Source organism: Globicephala melas, chromosome 1 (assembly GCF_963455315.2).
Source record: "Globicephala melas chromosome 1, mGloMel1.2, whole genome shotgun sequence".
Lineage (NCBI taxonomy): Eukaryota > Metazoa > Chordata > Mammalia > Artiodactyla > Delphinidae > Globicephala > Globicephala melas.
In genome coordinates, this window is record NC_083314.1 from 178,717,209 (window position 1) to 178,744,766 (window position 27,558).

General features: G+C 56.1%; 1 protein-coding gene across 1 annotated transcript; it reads right to left on the reverse strand.

The window, feature by feature from the left end:
• On the reverse strand, positions 1-27,422 carry PLOD1 (procollagen-lysine,2-oxoglutarate 5-dioxygenase 1). Its single transcript, XM_030878239.3, has 19 exons — positions 26,849-27,422; positions 20,015-20,106; positions 18,462-18,595; positions 17,837-18,000; positions 16,571-16,683; positions 14,722-14,785; positions 13,308-13,405; positions 12,343-12,444; positions 11,638-11,769; positions 10,033-10,154; positions 7,975-8,079; positions 7,416-7,541; positions 6,987-7,128; positions 6,247-6,360; positions 5,518-5,583; positions 4,770-4,874; positions 3,398-3,544; positions 2,504-2,629; positions 1-1,092 (listed from the first exon to the last, which is right to left on the reverse strand). The coding sequence occupies exons 1-19, from the start codon at positions 26,922-26,924 to the stop codon at positions 937-939; spliced, it is 2,184 nt and encodes a 727-aa protein (XP_030734099.1). The 5' UTR covers positions 26,925-27,422; the 3' UTR covers positions 1-936.
• Between the last annotated feature and the right edge of the window lie 136 nt (positions 27,423-27,558).

Here is a 27,558-nt window from a genome sequence, read left to right on the forward strand (position 1 = left end):
CTGGCTTATACGGAGGATTTATGGAATATACAAAGGACATGGAGATCACATGTGACTGAGTGTGGGAAACACAAGTCACCCAATCTGCCTGACCCAGTATGCCAAGTCACCCACGGCCGGCCTTCCTTGCCAATCGTGAGCTGTTAAAGTTTCTCCCTGCAGACACCCACCCGCCCCAGCATCTCCCACTCAGTGGTTTGAATGACCTTTAGTAGAAACTCTCCTGTTTCTGTCTGTCCCTCTCTCTGGAGGCATTCAGGACAGGGTGACGCAGTGCAGTGTCTGGACATACCACTCCCTGCTCTGCGCCCCCAGAAAAGGTCAAGTAGAGGATGGAGCTGTGGCATCCGTGCATTTCCTGTCTCCCGGGAGGTTTTCTGAGTCACCATCTCCAAGGGACAGAGTTTTGCTCTCATGATAGGAGCCAGGGAGGATGGGGCTTCAGCAGTCCCACGGTCAGGGTGGGGACTTGAGTCTGATCCAGGTCTCGGTGTCAACCCTGAAGCTTGAAGCAGAAGTCCTCGGGGCTGCGGCTCTGCCGGGGAGAAGCTCTGGGGCGTGGCTTCTCACCCCGAGAGTCTCTCTGGGCAGCTGGGTCAGCCCCTCTTCTGCTCAAGTGTTGCCCCTTGGAAGAAGCAGAGGAAGTGGGACTGGGTTTTTCAGGAAGAGGGATGGGAAAGGACGAGTTGCTACAAAGCAGTGAAAGTGAACAGTTTCTCCCGGGGCCGTGTCCAGAGCACCAGGAAGGTCCCAGCCAAGGAGGTGTGCTCTGCCTCTAGCCTGTGGCCCAGTCTCTCGGATGGCGGCTCCAAGAGCAATGAGAGGTCAGGAGCCTGGAGGCTGGATCTGGTTCCCTGGGACCCCGAGGTCCCAGAGGCTGCTGGGCAGCGGTTGTTGACAAAGAGGAAAAGGTCTGTGGTGGCCGGGCCGGGCCAATTAGGGATCGACGAAGGAGACTGCGATGTAGCGGGTGCCTTTGGTGGTGGGGAGCCCCTCGTGGTAGTGCGTGAGTCGCCCGGGGTGCATGAGAGTCCAGCCCTTCCGTGGGGCTCGGACGGAGCAGTTGTAGCGCAGGAACCGACAGCCTCCGCCCTGGGAGACAGGAGGTGTCAGTTCCCCAATGGGACGCTGGGCCCTTCCCCTACTACCCCCATTCTCCCATCTGAGCCATCACAGCCAAGGGGTTCTCAGCACAGCCTGCCTGGGGATGCCTTGCAGAGCGATGGCCACGAGCTGCCTAAGGAAGACACTCAGCAAAGAGCAAGGGACCCAGAGCGCTGGCCTTGCAGGGAGGCAGCACTGGGCAGTGCCAACTAACTCTGTGACCAACCTGAACCTCAGTTTCCCCTTCTGGAAAATGGGCATCAAACTGTACAGGGTGGTAAGAATTAAATGAGATGATACAAGTAAGAGCTTAGGGCTCAGTTTCTCAACCTCAGCACTACGGACATTTTGGGCCAGATAATTCTCCCCCCCGTTTTTTTTTTTTTTAATTGGGATAAATACACATAACATAAACTTTACCATCCTAGTCATTTTTAAGTGTACAGTGGTATTAAGTACTTTCACACTGCTGTACAGCTATCACCACCATGGGCCAGATAATTCTTTCTTACGGGGGGTGTCCTGGGCATTCCTGGCCTCTACCCACTAGATGCCAGTAGCACCCCCAGCGTTGTGACAACTTCAGGTATTACCAATGTCCCCCCCAGGGAGGGGGGCAACATCATCCCCTATGAGAACCTTGATACATTGTAAACTCTCAAAAAAATGATAGGTGTTTTTATGGGTGTCCTTCACAGTGCCTGCTCAGGACCGAGTCCCAAAAAGCTCTTAGAAAATAGTAGCTTAAGGAGTCAATGAATGAATGAATGGCTGGCTCCCTAGTTGATCACACCTAGAGGCCTTCCCTGGGGCCCTGAGGCCCTCAACTGCTCCTTCGAAACCCTCACGTCTTCCTGGTTTCCTCAGCCCTCCCCTCTGGCCTCTAGCTTGTGCCCCGCACCTGCACTAACTCTGTCCTGTCATTCCCAAAGCTGCATCTTACTTTCAAGAATGATGAAAACCCTAAACTTTTGATTACTAATAGCTATCATTCCTTGAGTACTCATTATGGGTCCATGTAAGCAATTACCTGGATGAACTCATTTAATTCTCACCATTCTATGGGGGCCCCTCTAGGTTTTCCCATCTAAGACGTGAGGAAACTGAGATGCTAAGAAACGTGCCTGGTTATATGTTACAGAGAGCTGGTGAGGGGAGAGGCAGGACCCAGGTCCAGGCAGCCTGGTCCTGGTCCTCCTGTGCTGCTGCTCTATTATGTCCAAAGCCTTCTTCCTCCCACCAAATTGTGCTCTGAACCCACCCCTTCCAAGAAGCCGTCCCCATGGACCTGGAATCCTGTCTCTCGGGTTCCCTGGCACCGGCATACCCTGGGCCCCTCTGCCCGACCACGCTGTGAGTACTCCCCAGCCAGCCCTCCCCCCGGCCCGCCCTCACTCACCTCGTAATCCACCCCAGCCCGGTTCAGGGCAATGTTAATGGTGAAGGTGGAGGCGTCATGGTGTGGCATCAGGGAGGGCTGCTCGTCAGGCTTGTAGCGGACGACAAAGGCCAGGTCGAACTGGGCCTGCGTCGAGGAAGCGGGACAAGAGAAGTGGAGTTAGAGAGAGGCCCCCGAAGGCTGGGAAAGGCAAGGGTGCATAGAAGGGACCCCTCATCCAATCGCTGGAACGTTAGCCGGGAGAGCAGTCTGTTTATGCTGTGTTCTCCAGTGCGTGGCACAGAAAAGGTTCTCAGTTAAAATGTGGGGAGGAAGGGAAGGAAAAGAAGGAAAGGGAAGGAAGGGGAGGACATGGAGGAAAGGAGGGAAGAGAGGGAGAAAGAGAGGATGGAGAGGACAGGAGGGGAGAAAAAGAAGGGAGGAAATGAACTTAATCCTCACGACCCGTCCTGGCTGGTGATTCCTTGAGGGTAAGGCCCAGGCACACTCAAAGCAGGTATTTGGAGAAAACCATTTAAAGAGGAGGTGACTGAGAGAAGGAGTACAAAAGCCAAAGAGACAGTCAAAAGACACACGACGGAGGAGCTGAAGGAATGGGCACGCTGGCCAGCTAACTGGGGGCTTGTTTGGTGGGCTAGCATAGGAGTCACTGAGGCAGGATTTAAGTACACAGGGAAAGATGCAAAGGAGTGAGTCAGAGGCTAGAGGCCCAGGGGCCTTCCATTACCCTAGATGCCTCCCAGGGCCCCGCCTCACACCTGATGGGAGGAGACTTCACTCCTGGAGACCAAATATTCCATCACTTCTCCCCCGAGCCAGGAACACCCTCCTCCCCACAAGCCCCAGCCATTCCACCCCAAGCCCTCATCCTGGCTGCACCCCAGGCACGCCCACCCTGGTGTAGTAGCCCGGGTAGAGTTTCTCCGTCATGGGGGCGATGTACTCCACCAGGAACTTGTGCCACTCCCGCTCAAAGTTGATCTGGTTCATGTGGATGTCTATGGTCGGCACGTTTTCGTAGCCACCCTGGATGCGGTTGTCCTGGAAGTGACCAAGGAGAGTGTGGTAAACAGAACTCTAAGATGGGCCCCCTGCCACCCCGCTGGAATTCCAGCCCCCTGGTGTACAGGCTCTGCCTAATCCTCTCCCTTTGACCTGTGAAACCGATGGGATAAGGTTAGGTTACAGGACAAAAGTGAAGGGGATGAGCAGATGTAATTAATGTAAGCAGTCTACTGACTTTGGGTTAATCAAAAAGGAACTCATCCTGGGTGGGCCCTTCAAGGAGGATCTTGAAGAGGGAGACTCTGTGTCCTGCTGGCCTGGAAGGAGCAAGCTGCCTGAAATTCTACACCTGCAAAGAAATGAGTTCTGCCACATGAGCTTGGAAAAGGACCCCAGGCCTCAGAAGAGACCCCAATCCTGGCTGATACCATGACTGCAGCCTTGGGAGGCCCCGAGCCGGACTCCCGACCCACAGAAACTGGGAGATAATAAATGGGTGTTGTTTTAAGCTGATAAACTTGGTGATTTGTTACACAGCACAGGAAACCAATGCAGAAGGCCACAGGTTAGCTGGGGCACTAGCATCCCAGGGCTGGCCCGGTCAGTGGAGCACAAGGGTTCACCAGACCTCACACACGGGCTATGTGAGTTACTGGGTTCTGCAGATGAGCTCTGCCACCAAGCATGTAGATTAGGCAGTAACCAGAACCACTGCTTAGTCAAGCTGCCAGCCCAAAGGTTAGCTGGTCTCTGAGGCACAGAGGCCCAGGGGCTCATGTGCCTTTAAAAATGGTTCCTGAACTTTCCAAGATGGGTGCAGGTATGAATCCCTCCTTCAGGGAGTGCACAGCCTGTCACATCCACCATGCCCCTTGCTTCTGCTGTCTGGTGAACTTGGCACTGCTGTCGCTTCCTAATTCTTCTGCGTCCCACACCTGCTCATTCCTCCCCCATCTCCATCCACGCCTCATCTGGGGAAGGAAGCTACATCATTCTAATGAGAAACCAGGAACTGGAAAACCTGCTATTGAAGCTTAAGGTAGCTCAAAGTCACCCAGCGGCACTGGCAGCTTGAGGACCAACACCCCATCCCATTTCTCAATCCCTCTACTCCTCAGTACCTGCAGGCCCCCCTGCCAGTGCCCCCATCTCCAAGAGTCCCAGAGAGCTTGGCTGGCTTGCCAGGAAAAGAGCCCAGAGGGCAGGCATGGTGGGAGGGGCGGCCCCCATCAGCCGCGGTCCAGGCGCCTGGGACCCCTACCTTGTTATCTCCCAGAGACCACTGGCCATAGTGCTCCATTTCTCCCACCAGCTCATCACAGGCCGTCTCCGTGAAGATGGGGAACCAGTAGACGTCTGGGCAAGGCTGGGGAGGGCGGGGACTCGGTCACAGGGTCCAGAGTGGCATCACCACATTCTCCCTCTGCCCCCATGGCCCTCTGCAGAACCCATCACAGGCAAGGCCCATCATGTGGTCTATGCCCGGTCCCACACGCTCCAGTCTGTGGGCCCTCCATGTCCCCACCAGCGGCCCCAGGGAGCAGGGGCTCAGTGAGCTGCTGAAGGGAGAAGGAAGCAGAGCTCAGAGCTGGCCCTTCTCAGCCAGAAGCAGCCTGGGCTAGGAAAGGGACATGCGTATCCCCAGTGCCCCCAGGGAGCAGAGGCCCGCAGGCTCCGGGAGAAGCAGAGAAGCATTTGTTTCTCATCCTAGGCCCACGGTCCACAGTTGAGACCACATTTGGGGATATTTTCTTCTTTCTTGTTCAGGCCAGGGAGGAAGCGTCAGGCACCCCCAGGCCCCTGCAGACTCCAGTTGGAAAGTGCCCGCAAGAGGAGGGGGCCCATCCCACTGTCCATTCCCTCACCCCAAGCAGTGCCAGAGCATAGAAAGGTGCCTTCTCCCCGCCCGGGTCAGCCGGCTTTGCTCCTCTGCTGTCTGTCCCCCTCCCTGCAGCAGGTGCCGGATGTGAATCCAGGAGCTTTGTTCCCAAACGGCCTCCAGTCCTTACCATCTCCACCATCTTCCCTGCCAGGGCCTTGGTGTAGTTCTCGTGGATGTACTTCTCCTTCCAGTCCTGTGGGGAGTGGGAGAGGTGGGGTTCTCAGGCCTCCCTGGGCCAGCTCGGGCTCACCCCTTGTTCCACCGCATGCGCTGCTCCAAGATGGAGTTCTGCCCCGCAAGCCCCCTGGGGGGTGGGGCGGGGGGGGGGGGGAGCCGGTATGTGCCTGTGCCACTGGGTCATGTGAGCTGATGGGCCCACAAGTGTGCCTGCAGGAGGGGGTGTCTGCATGTGCGTGTACACGTGTGTGTGTGTGTGTACAGGTCTGCCTGCAGGTATGTACATGTGCCCACATCAGCCACAAGCTTGCAACGTCTAGGGATGCTGTCATCACAACACCCTCAGAGGTGAGACAGGCTGGGACAGTACACCCATTTTAGAGCTAAGATAACCGAGGCTCCAAAGGTGGAGAGGCTCAACTAAGTCACAGCTGATGGACCACAAACCGCGGCCTCTGACTCCTGGTCCCTCCTCCACCAGACGGCGCTGCCTCTGGAGATATTCTCCTCTCCCCACTGAAATCCTGCCCAACAAGCCCCTGGGGCAGAGGGAGGCGGCGGGGGTGGGGGTGGCTTGGGGTCCCAGCCAAGGTCAGGCTGTGAGAGGGAGGCTCCTCAGGCCACAGGATCACCGGGGTCTCCTCCGCTCCCACCCCTGCCCACCCACGAAGGGCCTCACCTCGGGGTTGCTGAACACCTCCCAGAGGTCGTTATGGAGGTGGGTGGTTTGGTAGCTGTCCAGGGACAGCAGGTGGCCGAAGGCGTGCCGGTTGGTCAGGAACAGGAACACATCCTGGGGAGAACGGGCCGGATGGAAGAGACCCTCCCTCTCCCCTGCACGCCCCCAGGGGTGGGGTGGGGGGGCACGACTGCAGCCTCCTCTGCCCACCGAATTTGAGTTCACCTCATCTGCCCAGTGCCTGGATGAGGCCTGACACTGGGGTTGCAATCAAGGAAGACTTCCTGGAGGACTGAACAGGAATGAAAGAATGAATGTGCAAAAGAAAAGGATGGTGTTCTGATCCTGGAGTAAGTTGTGGGCACAGGGGAAACATTACCCTGCCGTTATAGTCTTTAAAATAACCACAAAATAATATTGGGTGGGGCACGGGGATAGGGTAAGGGCATCTCGGGCACATTACTTGGTGTAAAGGTGGAAAGTTTTAGGTAGAAAGTTTTCTTTAGGCTCTGTCGAAAATGTAAATAAAAGAGGTGGTGTGAAAACAGGTGGTGTGAAAAAAATGATCCTGCAGATCCCGAGGACCAGCCCTCATGCCCGGGGCCCCAAGTGCCCCCACCAGGGCCTGGCAGCCTTGAAGCAGCCCTGCTGGGATCTCAGAAGCTGCAGGGCCTATGGTGACAAGGTGGCCCATCTTCCCTGTCAACAGGGCCTCTTCTGACTGCCCAGCCCGGGCTAACCTGCTGCCGGATATTGGCACAGAAGGCCATGTCCGGGTCCAGCTTGCTGTGGTGGAATAGGTCCATCTCCTGCAGCTCAGCCCGCAGGGCACTGCCCTTGATCAGGTAGATGTTTGAGATGTAGGGCACGTTCCAGACGCCGCTAAAGGAGAGAAAGGAAGATGGAGGGGGCCACAGGCGATGGCAAGGGGTCATAGTCTGGGGGTCAGGGGGAGGAGGAAAGGGGCAGTCACAGGCTGGGAGGGCACGATGGTGGTGATTTGATTCCCCCACCCTGGGCACATGGGCCCAGGATGACAATCAGAAAGTCCTTCTGTGTGTCTGACTGCAGTCTTCCTTTCTTCAGTTAAACAGGAATTTGACAGCAACAGGACAGGAATACTAGGGAGGGAAACAGATGAGGGTGCCCCCCGTCCTGCAGGTACTCACACACGCCGTCCCTGCACAATGTCCACGTAGTCCTCGGAGCGGGCGTAGTAGCCATCTGCACTCAGTGCCCCCCAGAAGTTCGACCACAGCCTCCCGTGGCGGGTCATCAACGGGGCGATGACATTCCTGGGGAAGGAAGCACCTCAGAGGGAGTCCCTCTGCCACGGGGAGGTTGGGGCAGACCCAGGTATGGGGAAGGGGAGGGACAGTGCCTTCACCCTGCAAGCACCTCCCTAGGGTAGGGCCTGGAGCTGGGTCTGGCCCATCTGGTGCCAGCTCCCTCCCACAGGGCAGCCAGGAAAGGCTGGGGGGGGGGCGGGTTGGGGGGATGGGAGTGGGGGGGTGAGGCTGGGGCTTGTGGCCGGGAGGTGGGGAACGTCCTAGACCAAGGTAGCCAGGCTGGGAAAAGCCTGGGGTCATAGGTGAGGCCAAGGCGGGGGAGGAGGAGAAAGACAGGGGAGGGGCTCCCACCCCAGGCCCAGGCCCAGGCCCAGGGACATCGTGAGCCCTGGCTCCGAGGGCCTGCTGTTCCAGCAGGCACAGCCCACCCAAGCCTCACTTGTTCTGTTCGATTAGCAGCTGCAGGGTTTTGGGCTCGGTCAGGGCCACATCGGCATCTATGCTGAAGTAGTAGGTACAGCCACGGTCCTGCCGGCACAAGTCCCTGCAGGGAGGGGGACACAGGGTCAGCGGGGACAGGGTTCTGGCACCAACCTCCCCACCCAGGATCCCAGAGCTACCCTCAGGCTGCAGTCCCCAACCATTGCCCATATCTACGATCACCAGGTACCAGCCAAGGGTCTTTAGGGAGTTCAGGCCGGCCCTGCTGCAGGTTGGGACCAGCCACCTCCAGGTCCCTCCCAACTTTGAGACACAACCCCTGGGCTACGGAGCTGTCAAGACAAGGCCCAGAGCCTGGCAAGTGGTGTCTAGTGCCCTGAAAACCTTGCTACTGGCGAGAGCAGGCCCACAGACAGGTGCCTACACTGCCCGGGGCTGTGGGTAAACTGTTTCTGCCTTTCTGGAGGAGAGTTTGACAACTTGTACTCAAAGCCTTAAAAATCTCATACTAAGTAAAGTAAGTCAGACAGAGAAAGACAAATGTGATATCACTTATGCATGGATTCTAAAAAAGTAATACAAACCAACTTATTTACAAAACAGAAATAGACTCACAGACATAGAAAACAAACTTATGGTTACCAAAGGGGAAAGGGGAGGGGGAGAGATAGATTAGGAGTATGGGATTAACAGATACAAACCACTACATATAAAATAAAAAATAAGGATTTACTCTCCAGCACAGAGAACGATATTCGATATCTTATAATAACCTATAATGGAAAGGAATCTGAAGCTGTACACCTGAAATTAACACAATATTGTAAGTCAACAATAGTTACATAAAAAAAAAAAAAAAATCTATGTTTTTTTTGTTTATCTGGTGCTGGGCTCCGCAAACTACGGGCCACAGTCCAAATCTAGCCCACTGCCTGGTTAGCTCGTGAGCTAAGAACGGTTTGTTGTGTTTTTTTAATTTATTTTATTGAAGTATAGTTGATTTACAATGTTGTGTTAATTTCTGCTGTACAGCAAAGTGATTCAGTTATATATATATATATATACACACACACACACACACACACACACACACACACACACATTCTTTTTCATATTCTTTTCCATTATGGTTTATTGCAGGATATTGAATATAGTTCCCTGTACTATACAGTAGGACCTTGTTGTTTTTGTTTGTTTGTTTTGCGGTACGCGGGCCTCTCACTGTTGTGGCCTCTCCGGTTGCGGAGCACAGGCTCCGGATGTGCAGGCTCAGCGGGCGTGGCTCACAGGCCCAGCCGCTCCACAGCACGTGGGATCTTCCCGGACTGGGGCACGAACCCGTGTCCCCCGCATCCGCGGGCGGACTCTCAACCACTGCGCCACCAGGGAAGCCGTAGGACCTTGTTGTTTATCCATCTTATAGATAATAGCTTGCATCTGCTAATCCCAAACTCCCAATCCATCCCTCCCCACCCCATCCCACAACTCTGTAAGAACAGTTTTACATTTTTAAATGGTTGGGGAAAACAAAAATCAAAAGAAGTCATGTGAAAATCCTATGAAATTCAAATTTCAGTGTTGATAAATAAAATGTTATTGGAGCGCTGCCACGCTCATTCATGCTCCAATAGCCGGGCTGAGTGGTCACGGCTGAGCCCACAAAGCCAATTTACACAGACTTACTAGCTAGTCCTTTATAAAACATTTGCCAGTCTCGGATCTGGACTTTCTAATTCTTTTATAGTCAACACAAATTACTTGTTTGTTTTAATGATAAAGGAAAAAAAATCAGAGATTGTTTCTCTATTGTCAGCATTTATCTACTCTGGGCCTCCAGTCCTTCCTCTTTCTCTCATTTGCTTCCTGAATCCAATTGACAGTGCTCAGCCCCTCCCAGGAGCACCGAGGTTGGCTCAACTATTTCCCCATTTGAGAGATGGGAACACTGAGGCCCAGAGAGGGGCAGGACTTGCTGGAGACCACACAGCCTTCTGAACCTGTCTCCCCGCCTGGTGCTCCTGATACTGCAGCCCCTCTGCCGTGACCCCCAACTCACACGCCCATGTTCCTGGCGTCCGCGTTCGCCACCCGCACCTCGGGGCCCAGCAGTTTCACAGACAGGTACTCGCTGCCATGCTCTGCCAGGAACTGCTCCACCTGAGTCTTATGTTGCTGCTCCTGGGGGTGAGGGGATGGAGGGTGAGGATGAGGCTTCACCCCAGGGACCACAGCACCTTCTGCTACTGCAAGCTGCTCTCCATCATTCCTGGAGCATCCCTGGCCATCTGCTTTCCTATCCCCAGAACTCTGCCCACACCAGACCTTCTGCCTGGAGTGCCCTTCCTGGCCATCCTTGGACCATCCTCCTCTGACCAGGCCAGGCCCACAGGCCTCTTAAGAGCCTCTGTCACCAGGACAGTGCCCCTCACCCCACAAGCCACACACCCATAGTCGCTGATTCTGCTGGGCCAGGGTGTGGCCCAGGGGGCTCTGCTTTGCTGTAAAATGCTCCAGGCGATCTTCAAAGTGCACTCTGAAAAACAGTTTATACCTGGAGCCCCTGCACCGGGAAGCGGAAGGAGCAGGGTGTTTAGAAACAAACCCAGCGTTCAGAGAGAAACCCAGCTCTGCTCTGATTCGCTGCATGAACTTGGACAAGTCACTTCACCCGTCTCAGCTTCAGTTTCCTCCTCTGTAAAATGGGAAGGTGATCATGCCTCCCTCACGGGGTCACTGCAAGGACTCAACAAGGCAGAGCACAAAGCAGGTCCTCAAAGACTGCCTGGAACAGTTCTCTTTTTCTATACAAAGTCACAGTTCATGCGTGTGAGGTTTGATGTCTCCAGGGAAGCTGGGAGCCTCCCAAGGGCAGTGCCTACACCCTCGTCCTGTTTCCAGGTGGCACAGTTGAATGAATGTCTGTGACCCACGCAGAGCTGAGCTGAGTGGGGGAATCACAGGTCCCTGGGGGTGGGGTGCAGACAGTCAGGGCCGAGAGGTCTTGGAAAGGGGTGGCCCTAGACGGGGCAGCTGAGAAGACTCTAGGGAAGGCAAGGAGCCTAAACAGCAGGTAGAATTTGGAGAGCGTATCTGGCTTCTCTCAGCAAAAGCTGAGAGGTGGGACTTTATCTGGCTGGGAAGGAGAGGCAGGCAAGGGAGGGAGCTAGCCCTGCGAGCCACAAAGTAGCAGGCCTCCAGGCCCTCCCCGATTCCTCAGAAGGTACTCAAAGAATGAAAACCAATTTGACCATCACCAGGTCAAATCAGGAAAGACAGCCTGGACCAGGAAGGGAAACAATGACAATGACATCAGCTGAGAGCACCTACTATGCAACTTGTTTAACCCTTGCAGCAATTCTACGTGGCCTGCTCTAACATTATCCCTATCTAATAGACCTAAGAGATGAGAAAACTGAAGCCCAGAGAGGTTGAATAACATGCCCAAGGTCACACAGCTAATATAAGCAGTGATGTTGGGGTTCAAACCCGGCCAGTCTGACTCCCGAGTGAACCCAGCGACTGGGGATACAGCCCACTGCCCACTTCCGTTTGGCCCAGACAACCCTCGTTCAGTCACTTCCTCAGAGGTCTCAGGGCGTCTTGTGAGGCTGAGCCCTTGACCCAAGCCACACGGCGACCCCACCAAGTGCCTGCTACTCACATGGCTGTGAATGAAAAGCCGCAGCCGTTTCCGGGGGTAGTGGAGGCGCAGGAGACGCTGGAAGAACAGGGACAGGAACGGCGTGGGCTGTTCGATGAACACGCCAACCAGGACCATGGGCAGAGCTTCATCCTGCATGGGGAGAGGGCGGCACAAGAGTCCGTTGATGTCCAGCCACTGCGCCACCGCTGAGCCCCGAGGATGGCCTGAGGGATCTGGACCACAGGCAGACGCTTGCGGACTTAGCAGGAAAGGGGCCTGGGACGGGGCGATCCGAGCAGGATGTGCAGATGGCAGAGGCAGGGACTGGCAGGGAAGCAGCAGGAGGCCGTCCCTGCCGGGGACGAGAGCAGCGTGAGCCCAGACTTGGAGCGAGGACAGGTTGACGGCACGCCGTCGGGAGGGCTTGGCTGGCATGGGGTCTGAGGTGGGCCTTAAATGAGGAGTAAGTTTCGTGGGATGGGGAGAAGGCTGCAGGAGTACCCGAAGGACCAGGCAGAAGAAACCGGAACGTAGGCATCTGGGGGAAGCTGGAGCGTGTAGTTTGAGACGGTTTCCAGGAGGAGGTGCATAGGTGAGGCGGGGGAGGATGGAACCCCAGACAGGGAGGTGACCCCTTTACCTCCCACCAAAGACAACAGAGTCTCCAGAATCCACCATCCTCTCCTCCCCGAGGGACGGAACCCCGGGGTCCAGCAGCCTCACCCCGATGCCCTTGAGGCTGCGCAGGCCCTCATCACACACAGCACATCCCGTCTCAAAGGTCCAGAAGCGTGGGATGTAGTTGCCCAGGTAGTTCAGCTGCAGCTGTGGGGAGACGAGGGGTCTGAGAGGAAACAGGCTCAGCCCCCCCGCCCCCTCCAACCAACAAGGCACATCTCCCTGGGCCCCTTGTGGGCCTGCACCCCAGCCTCCCCTAAGGGGACAGAAATGTGGCTTTATTTGGGGTGGGACTTGGAGAGCATGTCCGTCCCCCTGGAGATCACCAAAGCTGCTCTGAGGGAGGGCCGAGGGAGGACTCAGCGCTCTGGTGCTTCTTCATCTTTGGATCTCCTGGGAGCTTGGAAAATGCAGATTCCTGAGCCCCACCCCTGCAGACATTCCAAATGAGCAGCTCTTGGGTGGCATCAGGAAATCTGCATTTGAACACCCTCTCCTTCCCCTCCGTCCACGTGATTCCGACGAGGGTGGTCAAGGACCACACTCCAAGAAATGTGCTGTGATCCAGGGGCCCGTTCCCCAGGGTCCAGTTGGGTCTGGCCTGCTCCCCCGCCCCTTCTGTAGCTCTGGGAGCACAGGGAACAGTCTGTCCTGTTCAGGGCTGGCGAGTCCTCAGGCCCTGCTACAAACATTCAATCGATGTTTGTTGAATGTAGAAACAAGCCTGCCCGGGAGTGGCAGAGTACAGATGACTCAGGGCAGCCCAGTCTGGGCCTGGATACGGACAGGAGCCTCCTTTGTGGTCCAGCAGAGATGGACAGGGCATCACCAACCACCACAGTAAGGAGAGAAGGCACCATACTGAACTCAGATGTGAGGTCAGAGGCGATGAGTGGGTCCCAGGTGGGTGGCCCTGACCCCAAGGAGAAGCTGTGGTGTCATAGTGGGAGCACAATTGGGATTCTGGACCCCCATCCCACTCTCCCCCGGGAGCTGGGGCCCCTCCCTACCTTGGTAGGCCCATTGCCATGAATCAGGACTGGGAGGGTGTCGTAAGCCAGGTTCCTTGCTCTCACTTGGCCCATTTCAAACTTGAGCACCACCTCATCTGTGGGGGCAGAGAGCAGAGACGTGTCCAGCATCAGGCCCACAGGCCAAGCTCCAGGGCTCACAGGATGGGCTAGAATTCGAAGCCTCCCCCAGTGAGGCCCTGGGCTAGTCACTTCACCTCTCTGAGCCTCAGTTTCCTCATCTGTAAAATGGGGGTTAGAGTGGGAGGATTCCGTGTCCTGCGAGCACTTAGCACCACGCCTGGCACGTGGTAGGCATGGAATCCATGGCAACCCCTACTGTTTGTTATGATTACTTATTAGAGCCAGAAGCAGAGGATGGGAGCAAGCAAAGACCTGAAACATCCCAGCTCCAGGTGCAGTTCAACCAGCAGGGAGGCCTGGGTCGGGCAGGGACAGATCCTGTCCCGGTGGAGAAAGCCCCTGCAATAGGGTCCCAATACCCTAGCTCTGACCTGGTCAGTCTGCACGTAAGACGGCGGGTAGGACGCTGCCTTGCCTGACAGTTATAAAAGGCAGAAGGGCCTTTTCCCAGAGGCCTGAGAAGACGCTGGGCTGGGAGGCCTTTTGTGGTAGGTGATCATGTGATGGGAGCCCCTCTGTGCAAGCTCCCGATCCACCTAAGAGGTGGTCTGGGCCCAGCTTCTTAACATAGGTCCACAAACTCCCAGAACCCACAGGCCAAAGCGTGCCATGCTGCTGCACCTCCCTGGGAGGGGAGCCGGAGCTCTCCTCAGATTCTCAAAGGGGTCCATTTACCCCATTAAATCACCAATCAATGATCTGGTCCAAATTCTCTTTTCTAAGCATGGGAAAACTGAGGCCTGAGGGGTGTGTGTGTGTGTCTTGCCTGAGGTCACCCAGCAAGATAGTGGCAAAGCAATGTCATCGCCAGCCACCGACGGGACCAGGCCAAGAGCATTTGTGGTTTCAAGGGCCAGGTGGCCTCTCTGCTTCCGAAGCCATCCATCAACTCCCTGCCCCCAGCCCAGGAAGTCTTCACCTGGGAGGTGGGAGGGCAGGGGAAGGAGGTGAAGCAGGCTCACCTCTAAAGACCAGTTATGCAGGGCAGGGATCAGGTACCCGCTGAGCGCATCACCCAGCTCCTCCCAGGCTGAGCCCTGGTGTCCGGCAGGCTCTCTGGAATGACCTCTTAGCTCTCCTTTCTCCACCCCTAGAGAGACACAGCTCTGCCCCCAGAGGACATCCAGGTGGTCTCTGGGGACCTGGGGATGAGGTGGGCGACATCCCAGCACAACAACCCGAGAGGAACCTCCTCGGCTCAGGCCCTGCCTGGAATCCTCATCTCCTTACCACTCCTCTCAGGATCCCCCTCCCTGTCAGGGCTGCTCACCCAAGGCTCCATCCAGATTCTGGAAGATACGGCAACGGTGGTCCAGGGTGATGTTGATCCCCTCCTGCAGGAAAGAGGGCACCAGGCTGCAGCAGGGACAGGCCCTGGCAGAGGACAAGGCTCCATCACCCAGTGTGGGGAATCTGTCCTCCCACTTCTGCCACTTCCTTTCCCCACACCCACTTCGCCCTGTCACATCAGGGCAGCTGGGAGCCTTGGGAAGGCCAGCCAGTGGCCAAGCCCCTGGGATCTACTAGTCTAGTGGCTCTTTTCATAGAGAACCAGGGACTCTCAGAACTGGAAGGAATCCAAGGAAACAGCTGGTTCAACTACTACAACCACCACAGTAACAACAAATGCTTGTTTAGCACTTTACTATGTGCCAATCACATCCTAAGTATTATATGTACATTAATTTAATCCACACAACACCCTTGAAGATCCCACATGCCGCGGAGCAACTAAGCCCGTGTGCCACAACTACTGAGCCTGCGCTCTAGAGCCCGCGAACCACAACTACTGAGCCCGCGTGCCACAACTACTGGAGCCCACGTGCCTAGAGCCCGTGCTCCACAATAAGAGAAGCCACGGCAATGAGAAGCCCGCGCACCGCAACGAAGGGTAGCCCCCGCTCGCCGCAACTAGAGAAAGCCCGTGTGCAGCAGTGAAGACCCAACGCAGCCAAATAAGTAAGTAAATAAATAAATAAAAATTTAAAAAAACAAACAAGGCACAGAGAGGTTGGATAACTTGCTCAAGGTCACACACTTAGTAATTGGCTAAGCTGGCATCTGAGCCTGGCAGCCTGGCCCTGAGGTCCACGTTCACTGCATAATGCTGCCTCTTCGAGATCTGACTGTGTCTCATGGAGCCCTAGGCCAGGCCAAGTGACACTCTAGGCTCAGCCTTCATCCCACAGAGAACAGCTCCACTGTTTTGTTTTAGACCATGGGCTTCTGCTAGCAATGTCACTGGAGGCAAAGGGGAAGGAGGAGCAAGGACTGAGCTAACTAAAGATCAAGTTCATAGTTTCCACTGCACAAGTCCAATTGCTTCATTTCATTATTTCATGGATAACCAAAATCGAGGCCCAAAGAGGGAAAGTGAGTTACCCTACATCACGCAGCACAGAATAAACAGGGGTTGTGCGGGTAAGCGGGGAAGAATCCAGGAATACTGGCGCCCCTCAAGGGCTCCCTAAATTTCCTGCCTGCCCAGAGGACACCGGCTGGCTTTGGGGTTACACTGGCCCAGTTCTACTGCCTCCATTCCCCTCAATGATCTCTGCTTTTCTTTTTTTGGCCTTGCCACGTGGCTTGAGGGATCTTAGTTCCCCAACCAGGGATTGAACCCGCATGCTCGGCAGTGAAAGTTCAGAGTCCTATCCCCTGGACCACCAGGGAATTCCCCAATGATCCCTGCCTTGAGACAGGCTGAGAGGCCTAGCTTCTGGGGCCCAGGTCCAGCCAAGATCACATCAGCCCCCTAGAAACCCTCCAGGTAGGGTTGGGCAGGGGCGGCTCAGCCTGTCAGTTCCTTTCATGACCATCCTCACCACCTGACATGAGGCTGTAAATTCCCTGTGTCCCCAGCTTGAAGGTCCACGAGGGCAGAGACCCCAACTGTCTTGTTCATTGCCATATCCCTGCCCTACACCTGACAGTGTCTCACACACCACACGCACTCAATAAATACCTGCTGAGAAAATGAGTGAATCGAAGAATAGATAAATGGAGTGTCAATGCCCAACCCAGGGGGTCAGGCCTGGGGGGCAAGGGCTGCTCCCAGTGCCGCCTGGTCTGGGGGAATCCAGCGTCAAGATCCCACAGTCCCACCCACTGCCTCTTACCCTCTTCTCCGGGTCCAAGAAGATCTTGGTGTAAAAGAGCTGGTCACTGTCACTGTCCTGACCCTCCCACTCGGCCACCAGTTTGCTGAGGTTGGGGGCATAACCGATGAAGCCTGGGGGTGGGGGACACACAGAGACAGACACTTAGCTTCCGGCCTCTAAGCCAGGGGCCTCTTCCCAGCCTCCCCTCTCATCCACCTCCCTCTTCCTTACCCATAAGCCCCGCCTCCTCTCAGAAGCCCTCCTGGATTGAGAAGAGGTGATGTCTACAGGTTGGAAACAGCCTGCCAGTTAATGCCACTTGGTGACAAGTTCCCACTGAGCCCAGAGAGAAAAATCAGTGCTGTCCATTAAGCTGCACCAGCTCAGGTCCTGGGCACCACACAGGTGGTGAATAAATGAATTAGACCAGAAGCCCAGGAGAGCAGGGCTGGTGGGGCATAGGCTTGGAGCCCCTTTTCTACAGTTATCTGAGAAACTTGACCCAGAGAAGGGCAGAGGCTGAGCCAAGGTCACACAGTACAGGAGGGCTTAGAGGGTAAGGCCCACACAGACCCCAGGCTACAGTGCAGACTGGTGAGAAGGGAAGAGAAAAGGGAGAAGGTGGGCAGCCAGGGAGGGCCCTGCCCTAGGGGACACCTCTACCCCTGGGCCAGGGCCAGGCCATCTGGACTGTGCTAACTCTCTTGGCCAATGGGGAAACGTGGTCCCTGGGGGCGGATCCCCCTTCCGTGGCTGGACAGAGGAATCCAAAATAAAATATGGATTTTATTCTCCGTGCAGTAGGAAGTCACTGAGTGATGTGTGCAGACTCGCATCCAGCTGCTGGGTAGAGGATGGACTGGAAGGGGCGAGGGTGGAGGCTGGCAGATCAGTTAGGAGACTACTGCCTATGCCAGGGGCCCCATGAGGCAGCGGCAAGGGGCGTGGACATGAGAGGGCAGATTCCAGGGATCTTTTGAACTGGAAGTGGCGTGACTTGCTGATGGACTGAGGTGCGGGAAGGCAAGGGAGGAATCAGGGGTGACTCCCGACTCCCTGTTTTGCCCTGTGCAGATGGGGGGCTATTGAATGAGACAAGGAAGATTGCAGAGAAGCTGATTTAAGGGTTAAAAAATCAGGAGTTCTACTGAGGTCATTCTGCATTCAGGACCCGTGAGCCATCCGCATGGGATGTCAAGCCGGGGGGGATCCGCACCCGGGCAGCAGACGGACCCCTCTGGAGCCTGCCCAGCCTGCCACACACTCTGCACCCGGGCCCCTCACCTCCAGAGCCCAGGAACCTCTTGCCGTCAGATACCACCGGGTACTTGGCCTCCAGCCTGCGGTCTGGGTAGATGAGCTCCTCGGCAGAGAAGACCACTTGGCTCCTGGCCTGCCGGAACTTCTTCAGGAGCTCTCGGGGCCCCGAGGCAAACACCACGTCGTAGCTATGGCCAGAGCCGGGAGAAGACAGGGCAGGGCAGAGGTGAACAGGGAGGAGAAGGGGCGCGGGAGAGTGGGGCGGGGGAGAGGGAGGCAGGGGCTCAGGAGGGTACAGGCAGGAGGAGACCAGGGATCAAGGCTCCCCCCCTCCTCCCACGCCAGCCCCAGGCCACGTCTGGGAAATAGATCTGCTCTGTTGCCTTTGCCCCTGCCCACCATGTTTCCACCCCCTTCCTGGGCAGAGACGTGGTCCCCATAATCTGTGCCCATCTCACACTCAAAGCATAGCTCACCATACCTGGGCAGGTCCCCCAACCATCTTTTCACCAAGAGTGGACATGGGTCTTTTCTGGGGTTCACAGACCCCTTAAAACTGCAGGCAACCTTAGCTAGAGTAACCCCCCTCATCCCTGATGTCCTGGCAGGACCTCATTCTAGAATATTCCTCTACCTCTCAGCTGCCTACCTGTCTGTGAAGAGAATGACCAGGTTCTCCTTGTCTGAGTGCTTCTCCAGGGCTTTCTTCAGTAGTCGAACCTTCAGCCCTCCACCTGCCGACATCTCCTTCTCCCCATGCCAGTCCTCCCCCAGCCCCAGCGCCTGCAGAGAAAGGCCCCTTAACATGAGCTTTTGGTAAAGAAAAGATCTGGCCAGCTCAATTTCCAACCCCACCTGGGCAGTGCACATCTGTGCTTCTGTCTGTGTCCAGCACCTCCTCCCCTCCCCGTGGGAAACCATTCTAAGACATATGTGGGGCTGAGCAGGCTCCTGGTGTGGTCATGTGACCATGGCTGGCCAATCAGAGTCTCCCATCTCTCCCAGAGCCATGAGTTTGAGCATGTAACCCAAGTAGGGCCTATCAGAGTCTTCCCTGGGACTGTTCTGTTAAAAGTAAGGAAAGGTTGTCTTGTTCTGCTGAGGTTGTGAAGCTGGGGCATGTGGGTCTATGGCTGGTGGTCATCCTGCTACCATGTAGAGAGAGCATGTCTGCAAATGAAAACAAACAGGGCCTAGAGATGGAAAGACAAGGCCCTTACCATGCTGCTTGAACTCCTAGATCCAGCTATGCCTGAAGCAACCCGCTGCCTCAAGCCCCATTTATGTAAACTAATACACTTTCTTATAATGAATTTTTTTAAATTTATTTATTTTATTTATTTATTTTTGGCTGCATTGGGTCTTTGTTCCTGCACACGGGCTTTCTCTAGTTGTGGTGAGCGGGGGCTACTCTTCATTGTGGTACGCGGGCTTCTCATTGCAGTGGCTTCTCTTGTTGCGAAGCATGGGCTCTAGGTGCGCAGGCTCCAGTAGTTGTGGCGCACGGGCTTAGTTGCTCCTCGGCATGTGGGATCTTCCCGGACTAGGGCTCGAACCCCTGTCCCCTCCATTGGCAGGCAAATTCTTAACCATTGCACCACCAGGGAAGCCACAAACTAATACACTTTCTTTCTGGCTTAAAGCCACTACACTGCAAGCTGTGTAGGCAGTGCCCTGGTCTGTCTCGTCCATCATTCTGTCCCCAGTGCCAACCACGGCACCTGACACAAGGAGGCACTCAGCACACTCAGTGAAATGGAGGAATCTCTCCCTGCAGGGCTCAGCCCCACAGACTGCACGCACAGGACATGAAATCCATGCCACTAATGGACATGGCGTTAGCTTGTGTTTCTTTACAGCAGTGTTTATACAGGTAAGATATCTGTATAAACAAGGGCATCTCCAAATCACCTGGGAGGCCTTGTGGAAATGCTGATCCCCAGGCCCTACCCTCTAAACTAGCCACAGGTCCTCAGGTGAGTCTTATGCACTAACATGAGTACGCCCACATACCTCTCGAGTCTCACCTTCCCCACACCCTCTATCTCCAGCACCTCCTAGACTTTGCTTATGTTCTCCCCATCTTACTTTTCCAGAAGATTTCCCTTTGGGCCCAAGTCAGTTTGGGAAAGGCAGACATCCAGCTCCTGGACTCTCCCACCACCCCTCGGCTATCTCTGCCCCACCTGGAGAGCCCCTTACCTGGATCTTGTAGTTGAAGAACTGAGCTGAGCGCTTGAAGCGTCGGAACCCCTCGGTCTCCTTTGTGGCCACCGTGAGGACCAAAAGGTTGTCTAGGGACAGAGAAGGGAATGAAGGATGAAGAGAGGTGACAGCAGGAATGGATGACCGTGCCCAGCGGGATGTGTCAATTCCCACAGGACGTATCTTCATGTCAACCCATTATAGACAAGGGCCCAGGGCCCAGATAGGAAGAGACACACCTAAGACTACTCAGCTGGTTAATGATAGAGCTGGGACATAACCTGGGTCTCCCAATTCTCCTTCAGGGCTCCGTTCATCTGGTAACTGACCAATGTGGCAGGAAGTACCCAGAGCAGAGGTGTCTGCACCTTGCATTGTGAGACTGGGTCTCTCTGGATTTAGGAGCAGAGGAAAGGATTCGCTCTGAATGCTGAACAGGAGGACCTCTCTGGCCAATATCAGACATTAGCCTGGCAACAATCACAGCTCTCCATGCCCGCACTCAGGGCAGACATTGCTAATCAATCCCAACAGACTTTCTTGCTGAGCCTCACTTGGCCTTGGATTCTCCCAACACTGTGAGAACCAATAAGAGCTGGCCTGCAGTGGAAACTGACTTGAAATCCTGGCCTTTGGCCAGAGCGGCTATGCTACCTTTTTAACAAGGGACCTCTCTGGGCTCTGTAGTGTGGCTTCACCTCTGCAACAGAACCTGCTGAAAACACTCCCAGATGCCATTTCTGGGAGCCGTGAAGAAGCACCTCCCAGACCATACTTTAAGGCTGTGTTCTACGAGAAGTGAAGGCTCTGGGAGTCCCCTGGTGGCCTAGTGGTTAGGATTTCGGGCTTTCACTGCTGAGGCCCTGGTTCAATCCCTGGTCGGGGACCTGAGATCCCACATGCTGCGCTGCACAGGAGAAACAAAAAAAAAAATTCCCTGTAGCTGGCCTGGTTAGGCTCCTAGCTCTGCTCCTTACCAACTGTGTGACCTTGGGAAAGTCCTTGACCCTTCTGAGCTGGTTTCCCCCTTGTAAAATAGGGATAGTAGTAGTACCTACTTCCCAGGGCTGCTGGACTAATTAAATGAGATCAGGCCTGTAAAATCCTTGTTGGGATACTGGCACACACTAAGCTATTATTGGTGCTTATTACTGAGAGGTAAATGCCTTGCTCTGGCATTCAAGGCCCCCGTTGATTGGCCTGGTGACACACTCATTCCCTCCATTGAGTGGGCCCTCCTCCTGGCTGGGCTCCTCCCTCCTGCTAGGGCTTCCTCTCTCTGCTCTTTCTCTAACCTTCCTCCAGGTCCCAGGGCCAGTGATACTTCTTCCCTGCCACCACCTCTATGAAGCCTTCTTGGATTTCTCCTGACCTCTCTCTGGGCAGAGGGCAGGACCCCACTTTGCAGCGCCCATCATTGTTTCACTAGGTGAGCCTTACTTCCCTGGGGTCCAGGTCTTAACACTTTTCTGGGTGAACAGACTCACCAAGTGGCCAGGCCAGCACAGGCAGGTAAGGCCCTCCCACCTCGACCTCCCCAGGAAGTCAGGAGGAGCCTGGGCTAAAAGAACAAAGGAGTCCAGCCTGACAGAGCTGGCTGAGCCGAGGGGCAGGCTGCTGGTCCCCAGAGCAAGGGGTTGGTGCCAGGTGGCCCAGCCAGGATTGGCAAGAATCTGCTGCGGGTGGGTCCAGAGACCTGGGGCAGAAGCGGGTGGATTCATTAGGCAGATACGGAGAGGGGAGACCTCACCATCTGACCCTGGGGTCCAGGAAAGAGGGGTGCTGCTCACACTTGGGGAAGGGCTCCCCCCAGCTCCTGCCAGGATGGTTAAGTCTGCCCTCAGGCAAGGAGAGCCAGAGCCCCAGCTCTGAGGCCCTCTTGTCGACAACAGGGGCTGCTGGGGACAGGAAGAGTGTCACATTTCATGGATGGAAAAAGCCAGCGTGTGTATCTATGTGAGATTCTGGATTCTCCATTGGACCAGGGCTCCTGAAGTCAGGAAGTGGGGGAGGAGAAGTGAGGAACCCAAGACTCAGACACGGTAACCTGCCCAAGGGAGCCACGAAGTGGCAGCACCATGATTTGGACCCAGATACCCGGACCCAGAATCCCCTCTCTTCACCTCTGCATGCACCGCTCAGGCCTGGGATGTGGCCAGGCGTCCATCTCCATCTGTCTAATGAGAGTGTCCAGCTCAGGCCATGCCCCCTTCCTCCTGCCCAGCCTGTCTCCACTCAGTTTTCCTGCCAGGTGCTTGCAATGGTGCCTTAACAAATCCTGGGTTCCTTGGGCAACACAACGCCCACTCTCCTGGCCAAGGACCCCACAATCCCCCAGTGCTGAGGGCCCCAAACCTGCCTGCATATCGGCATCACAAGGGAGGCTGTGAAATCCACATTCCTGGGCCCCAGGACCACAGATCTGAGATGGACCCAGGAGTCTGGATTTGTCCTACATTCCCCTGGTGATTTCTGATGTCAGCCACGTTTAGAAACCGCTGGTCCAACCCATCCCTTGGTCCTCTGACTCTGGGCTCCAATGCAGGGGCCTGGGAGGTGGTTCACAGCAAGAGAACTCAAGGCAGGCCCCTCCCCTAAGGGACCCTGGCATCACCCCTCAACACCCCCATGAAACTGCGTTGCTGAATCCAGCCAGCACCCCATTCCTTTGTCCTGCCTGCAAAACTTGCTCCTTCCCCTGAAAAGGCCCCAGGCCACTTCCTCCAGGAAGCCCTCCTCAATCTCATCCCCTTACCCAGTCAGTCCTCGGCCCGTGAAGTCTCCGTGTGCACAGCAGGTGAAGTACCAGTACAAACCTGCTTCTCCCTTTGCCAGGCCAGGGTGGTCTCTATTTCCTTGGTGTCCCTCCCCCTCCCCAGGACTCGGAGTGAGTGTGACTTGGGCCTCAGGTGCAGTGTCTGGCCTTCAGGAGCCCGGTGGAGATGACTAGTAAGCGCTAGCACTGTTGAGCCTTTTCTAGGTGCCATGCACCTTGTGAAGCGTGTTACATTCGTTATCAAATTTAACCATCAACACCCTGTGCGGTAGGTGATATTTCTACCCCCCCTTCTACAGGTGAGGAAACTGAGGCACAGAGAGGCTATATAACCTCGAGGTCACAGGACCTCGAAGGGAGAAGGAAACGAGCTGGAATTCCAAATGCCCGTGCCCTTCACCACACTGTTTCCCTGTCCAACATCCCGGAATGCTGGGAATCCCAGCTGTAGACTGAATCCAGCATTTCCAGCCACCTTCTCTCAGGCCTCCCCAGTGTGGGCACCCGCTCCAGTCACTGGATGAGGTCTCTTCCCAACTCACTGCACAGCCAGAGCTCTGGGCAGCCTACAGGGTGACAACGTGGCCCAGGGCCCCGCCCACCTGCTTCTGTCTGGCCCAGCCAGCTGCCTTGGGCTGAGGCCAGGGCCCACATGAGGCCCGACATACAGGGCTCTTGGTCCCCCTGACCCGCTGCTCAAAGTCCAGCAGTGGTTTCCCCAGATGGATGACCCATGATCCAGGGTCAGCAGAGACAAACCAGAGAGCAGAGTGGAGTGGCAAACTGCCACAGATTGCTGGGACAGTAATTTAGCCTCTCTGTGCCTCTGTTTTCTTATCTGTAAAATGGGAGTAATAACAATAGTACCAGGGAATTCTTCGGCGGTCCAGGAGTGGTTAGGACTCTGCACTTTTACTGACAAGGGCCCGGGTTCAATCCCTGGTCAGGGAATTAAAGTGCTGCCCTGGGGGGCAGGGAAGGAGAGGAGCCGCCTTCCTGAGAGTGAGAATGACGGGGAGTGGGGGGGGGGGCACGGGGGCCGTGCGGGGAGTGCAGACATCTCTCTGGGATCCTAAGAGAAGGCTGAGGACTCAGGCCCTGTTCGGCTGTGCTCCCTCAGATGCCACCTCCTCTCCCCAAGCAGTGCCGGTCCAGGCAAGGGGGTGGATGGTCAGCGTGTGGCCTTGGCTCCCTAGGCACGGTCATGACACACCCAGGATGCTCTCTGGGGAGGCGGGAATGAATGAAGCTCCTCTCCCATCCCCCACACCCACCTGGGGCTGGAACGGAAGCCAGGAGATGGGGATTCCCAGGGCTGGAGCCAGCCCTGCCTCTTCCCCAGGTCTGGCCTCCCACTCATTTCTGCCACCTCAGGGCTCCTGAGACTCCCTCGCCCTGACACACACACAGCCAGCTGGGTCTGCCTGCTTCTCCATTTCCTGCGGCGGAACAGCACAACCTGAAGCTCCCACCCAAGACCAACCGGCATCCCTGGAGTCTCAGGTCTTAGCGGCCATCAGGCTCAGGCTGCTCCTTCCCTCTCCGTGGCCAGATGAAGGCCTGCAGGGAAAGGCATGGGCCCAGGGAGACAGGGGGTCTCAGCCAGAAGCAACTACAAAAAGAAGGACGGGGGCTTCCCTGGTGGCACAGTGGTTGGGAGTCCGCCTGCCGATGCGGGGGACGTGGGTTCGTGCCCCGGTCCGGGAGGATCCCGCGTACCGCGGAGCGGCTGGGCCCGTGAGCCGTGGCCGCTGGGCCTGCGCGTCCGGAGCCTGTGCTCCGCAACGGGAGAGGCCACAACAGTGAGAGGCCCGCGTACCGCAAAAAAAAAAAAAAAAAAAAGAAGGACGGACCATGTTGCTCCTGGACTCTCCCACCCCCTCAGCTCTGTGCAAATTTGCTTGTTTGGATGCCGCTTTGTTGAAGGCCTTTTTCTTTCCCCCACATCAGTCTGGGGGCCCCCCAGCGCAGGGCACTGTCTCCTCCCTCAGGCACAGGGCTGTCTGGGAGCAGAGGGCTGTGTCTCCCCCATCAGACTAGGCGTCCACTGGGGTGAGGAGCTCTGTGTCCTCCCTCAGATTGGGAGCACGATGAAAGGGACAACAGTCCCTCTTTCTATCCGTGTATCTCCCGGCAACACCTGCCCCCCCATCTGGAGCTGGGGGTCAGCAGGAATGAGCAGAGGGTCTGAGTCCCAGTCAATGATGCCACTTCCAATCAGCTGTGGCAACCTGAGACCAGGTGTTTAACCGTTTAGGGTCTCAGTCTTCCTATCTGTAAAATGAGGCCAATGATTCCTTATGTATCAAAAGGGTCTGAATGGAGCAAGGGAAGCACAGGGCCTCAAACTTGAGAGCGGCCTGACTTTCGCCACATGCCTGGGGACCCGCTTACTATCTACTAGGTGCTTTACCTGGATTATCTCAGCAACACCCTGAATCCTGTACCCTCTGTGGGGGCTGCCTTGTGTCTACTCTGTCCCCTCCCGTCACCTGCTAGGGGTCAGGGCACCTGAAGCCTTGTCATCAATTTGGTCCCTCCCACTCACCTCCCGGGCTTCATCACCTCCCTGGGCAGCTGGAGTTTTTCTCCTGGGATGGTCTGGGGTGGAGGGAGCCTACATCAGCAAAAGCAGAGGGAAGAGAGGCCCAGGGGGAAAAAAGCCAGCAACTGGACCCAGGCCACAGGACCTCTGCACACACCATCAGCCCAGCCCTGTGCTTAGCACCTCCCTCACTGTATTTCTTGACCTGTCTTACTGCCCTGCTGGGATACTCCAGGAAAGCTGGCAGCGCTGGGCCAAGAAAGAAAATGCCTTTATGGGCTGGGCATTGAGCTGAACTCTCACCAACAGGCCTCATCCCACGGAATCCTTGTCAAGAGCTCTAGGACGCAGGTATCATCACACCTGTTTTGCAGGCTAGAACAGCAAGCCTCGTGGAGATTAAGCACCACTGTTTTACCACGGGAGACGCGTGGCCTTGGGCAGAACCTGGCACAAAGGAAGTACTCAAGAAATGGTGGTTCCTATCCCTTTTCCTGGCCCGAGGGTCTGCTAAACTACCATCCTGCCCCACTCTGGTTCCCAGTTTCCCTAGAAGAGTGGGCCAAGGGGAACGGGGGCTGATGGAGGGTGTGGTCAGTCTGGCTCTGCTTCGCTGGGACTGCCAGTGGTCTGTGTCCTCCTGGGGCTCTCAGATGCTGACTGGGCGGCCCTGCAGGTGGTCCAGGGAGGGCTGGGGAGGAGAGCAGCCCCCGCTCAGGATAGTGGGACACACTTTGAAATCCAATCTGCCTTGGGGTTGTAGAAAAAGCACTAGACCCGGAGTCCAGCAGATCTGAGACCCACCGCTCCAAAGCTGGATCCCCCTGGGCAGTCACTACACCTGTCTGGGCCTCAGTTTCCTCATGTGCAACCCAGAGAGAGTAAGACCCACCTGGAAGGGGCAGAGCAGACCACTGAGGACACGGGTGAAAGTACAAACGGCTCTGTGATGTGAGCCACCCCTTCTGTCTCCCACCCCCCCAGGTGCCCCGCACTCCATAGTTATGAGGCCTAGGTGTGAATCCTGATTTCAAAGCCCACAAGCGGTGTGACCTTGGGCAAGTGAATCATCTCTGGAGACTCAGTTTTCCCAGCTAGAAAATGGAAATGACAGAAGGATGCACTTCTGAAGGTTAGGGTCCTGCTTAATCGACGTCTGACTCATAGCCAGTGCCCCACAAACGTAGTTATCGTCCTTATTATTATGGCCTTATTATTATGAGTGCTATTATTATTTGCCCCTCTGGGTAATGAACGGGACTTGGGCCGTTCCTCCCCTCCAGCTGCCCGAAAGTGGGAAACGCAACCCTAAAAGGGGAAGTGCCTTGTCCAAGTCACCACTGAGTCAGTGGACAACTGGCCTGAACCCAGAACCCCTCGGGAAGCCCAGGCCTCCCCTACAGGCCGGTCCTAACGGAGGCAGCCCCCAGACCAGCCCACCTGCCCCCATCCCCCCCACTCCACCTCCGGCCCCGGATCCCCCCTCCCGCCCCCGGCCCGGAGCCCTCACCCTCCGGCTTGGCATCACCCTTCGTTTCGACAAGGAGCAGCCAGCCCAGCGGGGCCAGGAGCAGCTGGAGCCGCATGGTCCGTGTCTGGGAACGTCCGGCGTGTCCAGCGGCGCTCGCTCGCAGGCTGGAAACTTCCCGACGGGGTCGGCGATCCCGCTGCCACGCACTGGGCCCGCCCCGGGGGCGGTGTCGCGCCGTGCTGCCGGGGGGAAGGGTTTCCTGCAGACTCGCCCGAACCCGCCGCCTCTCCAAGTCTGGGCAGCTCCCTGCGGGCCCGTCCCTGCGGCTCCCGGGTCCTTCCGCCGCCGATCTCCTCCCTCCCGTCTCCGGGGAGCTTCACTCCGACCGGAAAGAGGAGGGGAGACGGGGGCGAGGCAACAATTTCTATACCCCGGACCCCGCGCCAAGCCTTGATGGTATCGATAAACGTGACCCTCGGTTTCCTCTCTGGAAAGTGGGGTTTATAATGGTATCTATGCGTTGGGCCTTGCACGGGTTAATGACATTGTTACCTGCAGTGCCCTTAGAACAGCCCCTCGATAAGCCCTCAGTAAATCTCAGCTATTCAGATTTCATTCGCCCTTGTCCAAAGCCCTGGGCGTGAGGCTCTGAGCCTGGAGCGGGCGAGGCCTGGCAGGAATGTGTTCAGAGGCATCCACACGCCTGCCAAGACCCTCCTGGCTGCTGCAAGTGCAGAAAGTGCATCCCC

What these genes read in the sequence shown, in the direction of transcription:
- PLOD1 (XM_030878239.3), bottom strand. Translation starts at nt 26,924, where the DNA reads ATGCGGCTCCAGCTGCTCCTGGCCCCGCTGGGCTGGCTGCTCCTTGTC. An exon ending in GTCATTCTCTTCACAGACAG is followed by an intron (nt 18,001 to 18,461) that starts GTAGGCAGCTGA and finishes CTCTGGCCATAG; the next exon opens with CTACGACGTGGTGTTTGCCT. An exon ending in ATGGCAATGGGCCTACCAAG is followed by an intron (nt 12,445 to 13,307) that starts GTAGGGAGGGGC and finishes GTCTCCCCACAG; the next exon opens with CTGCAGCTGAACTACCTGGG.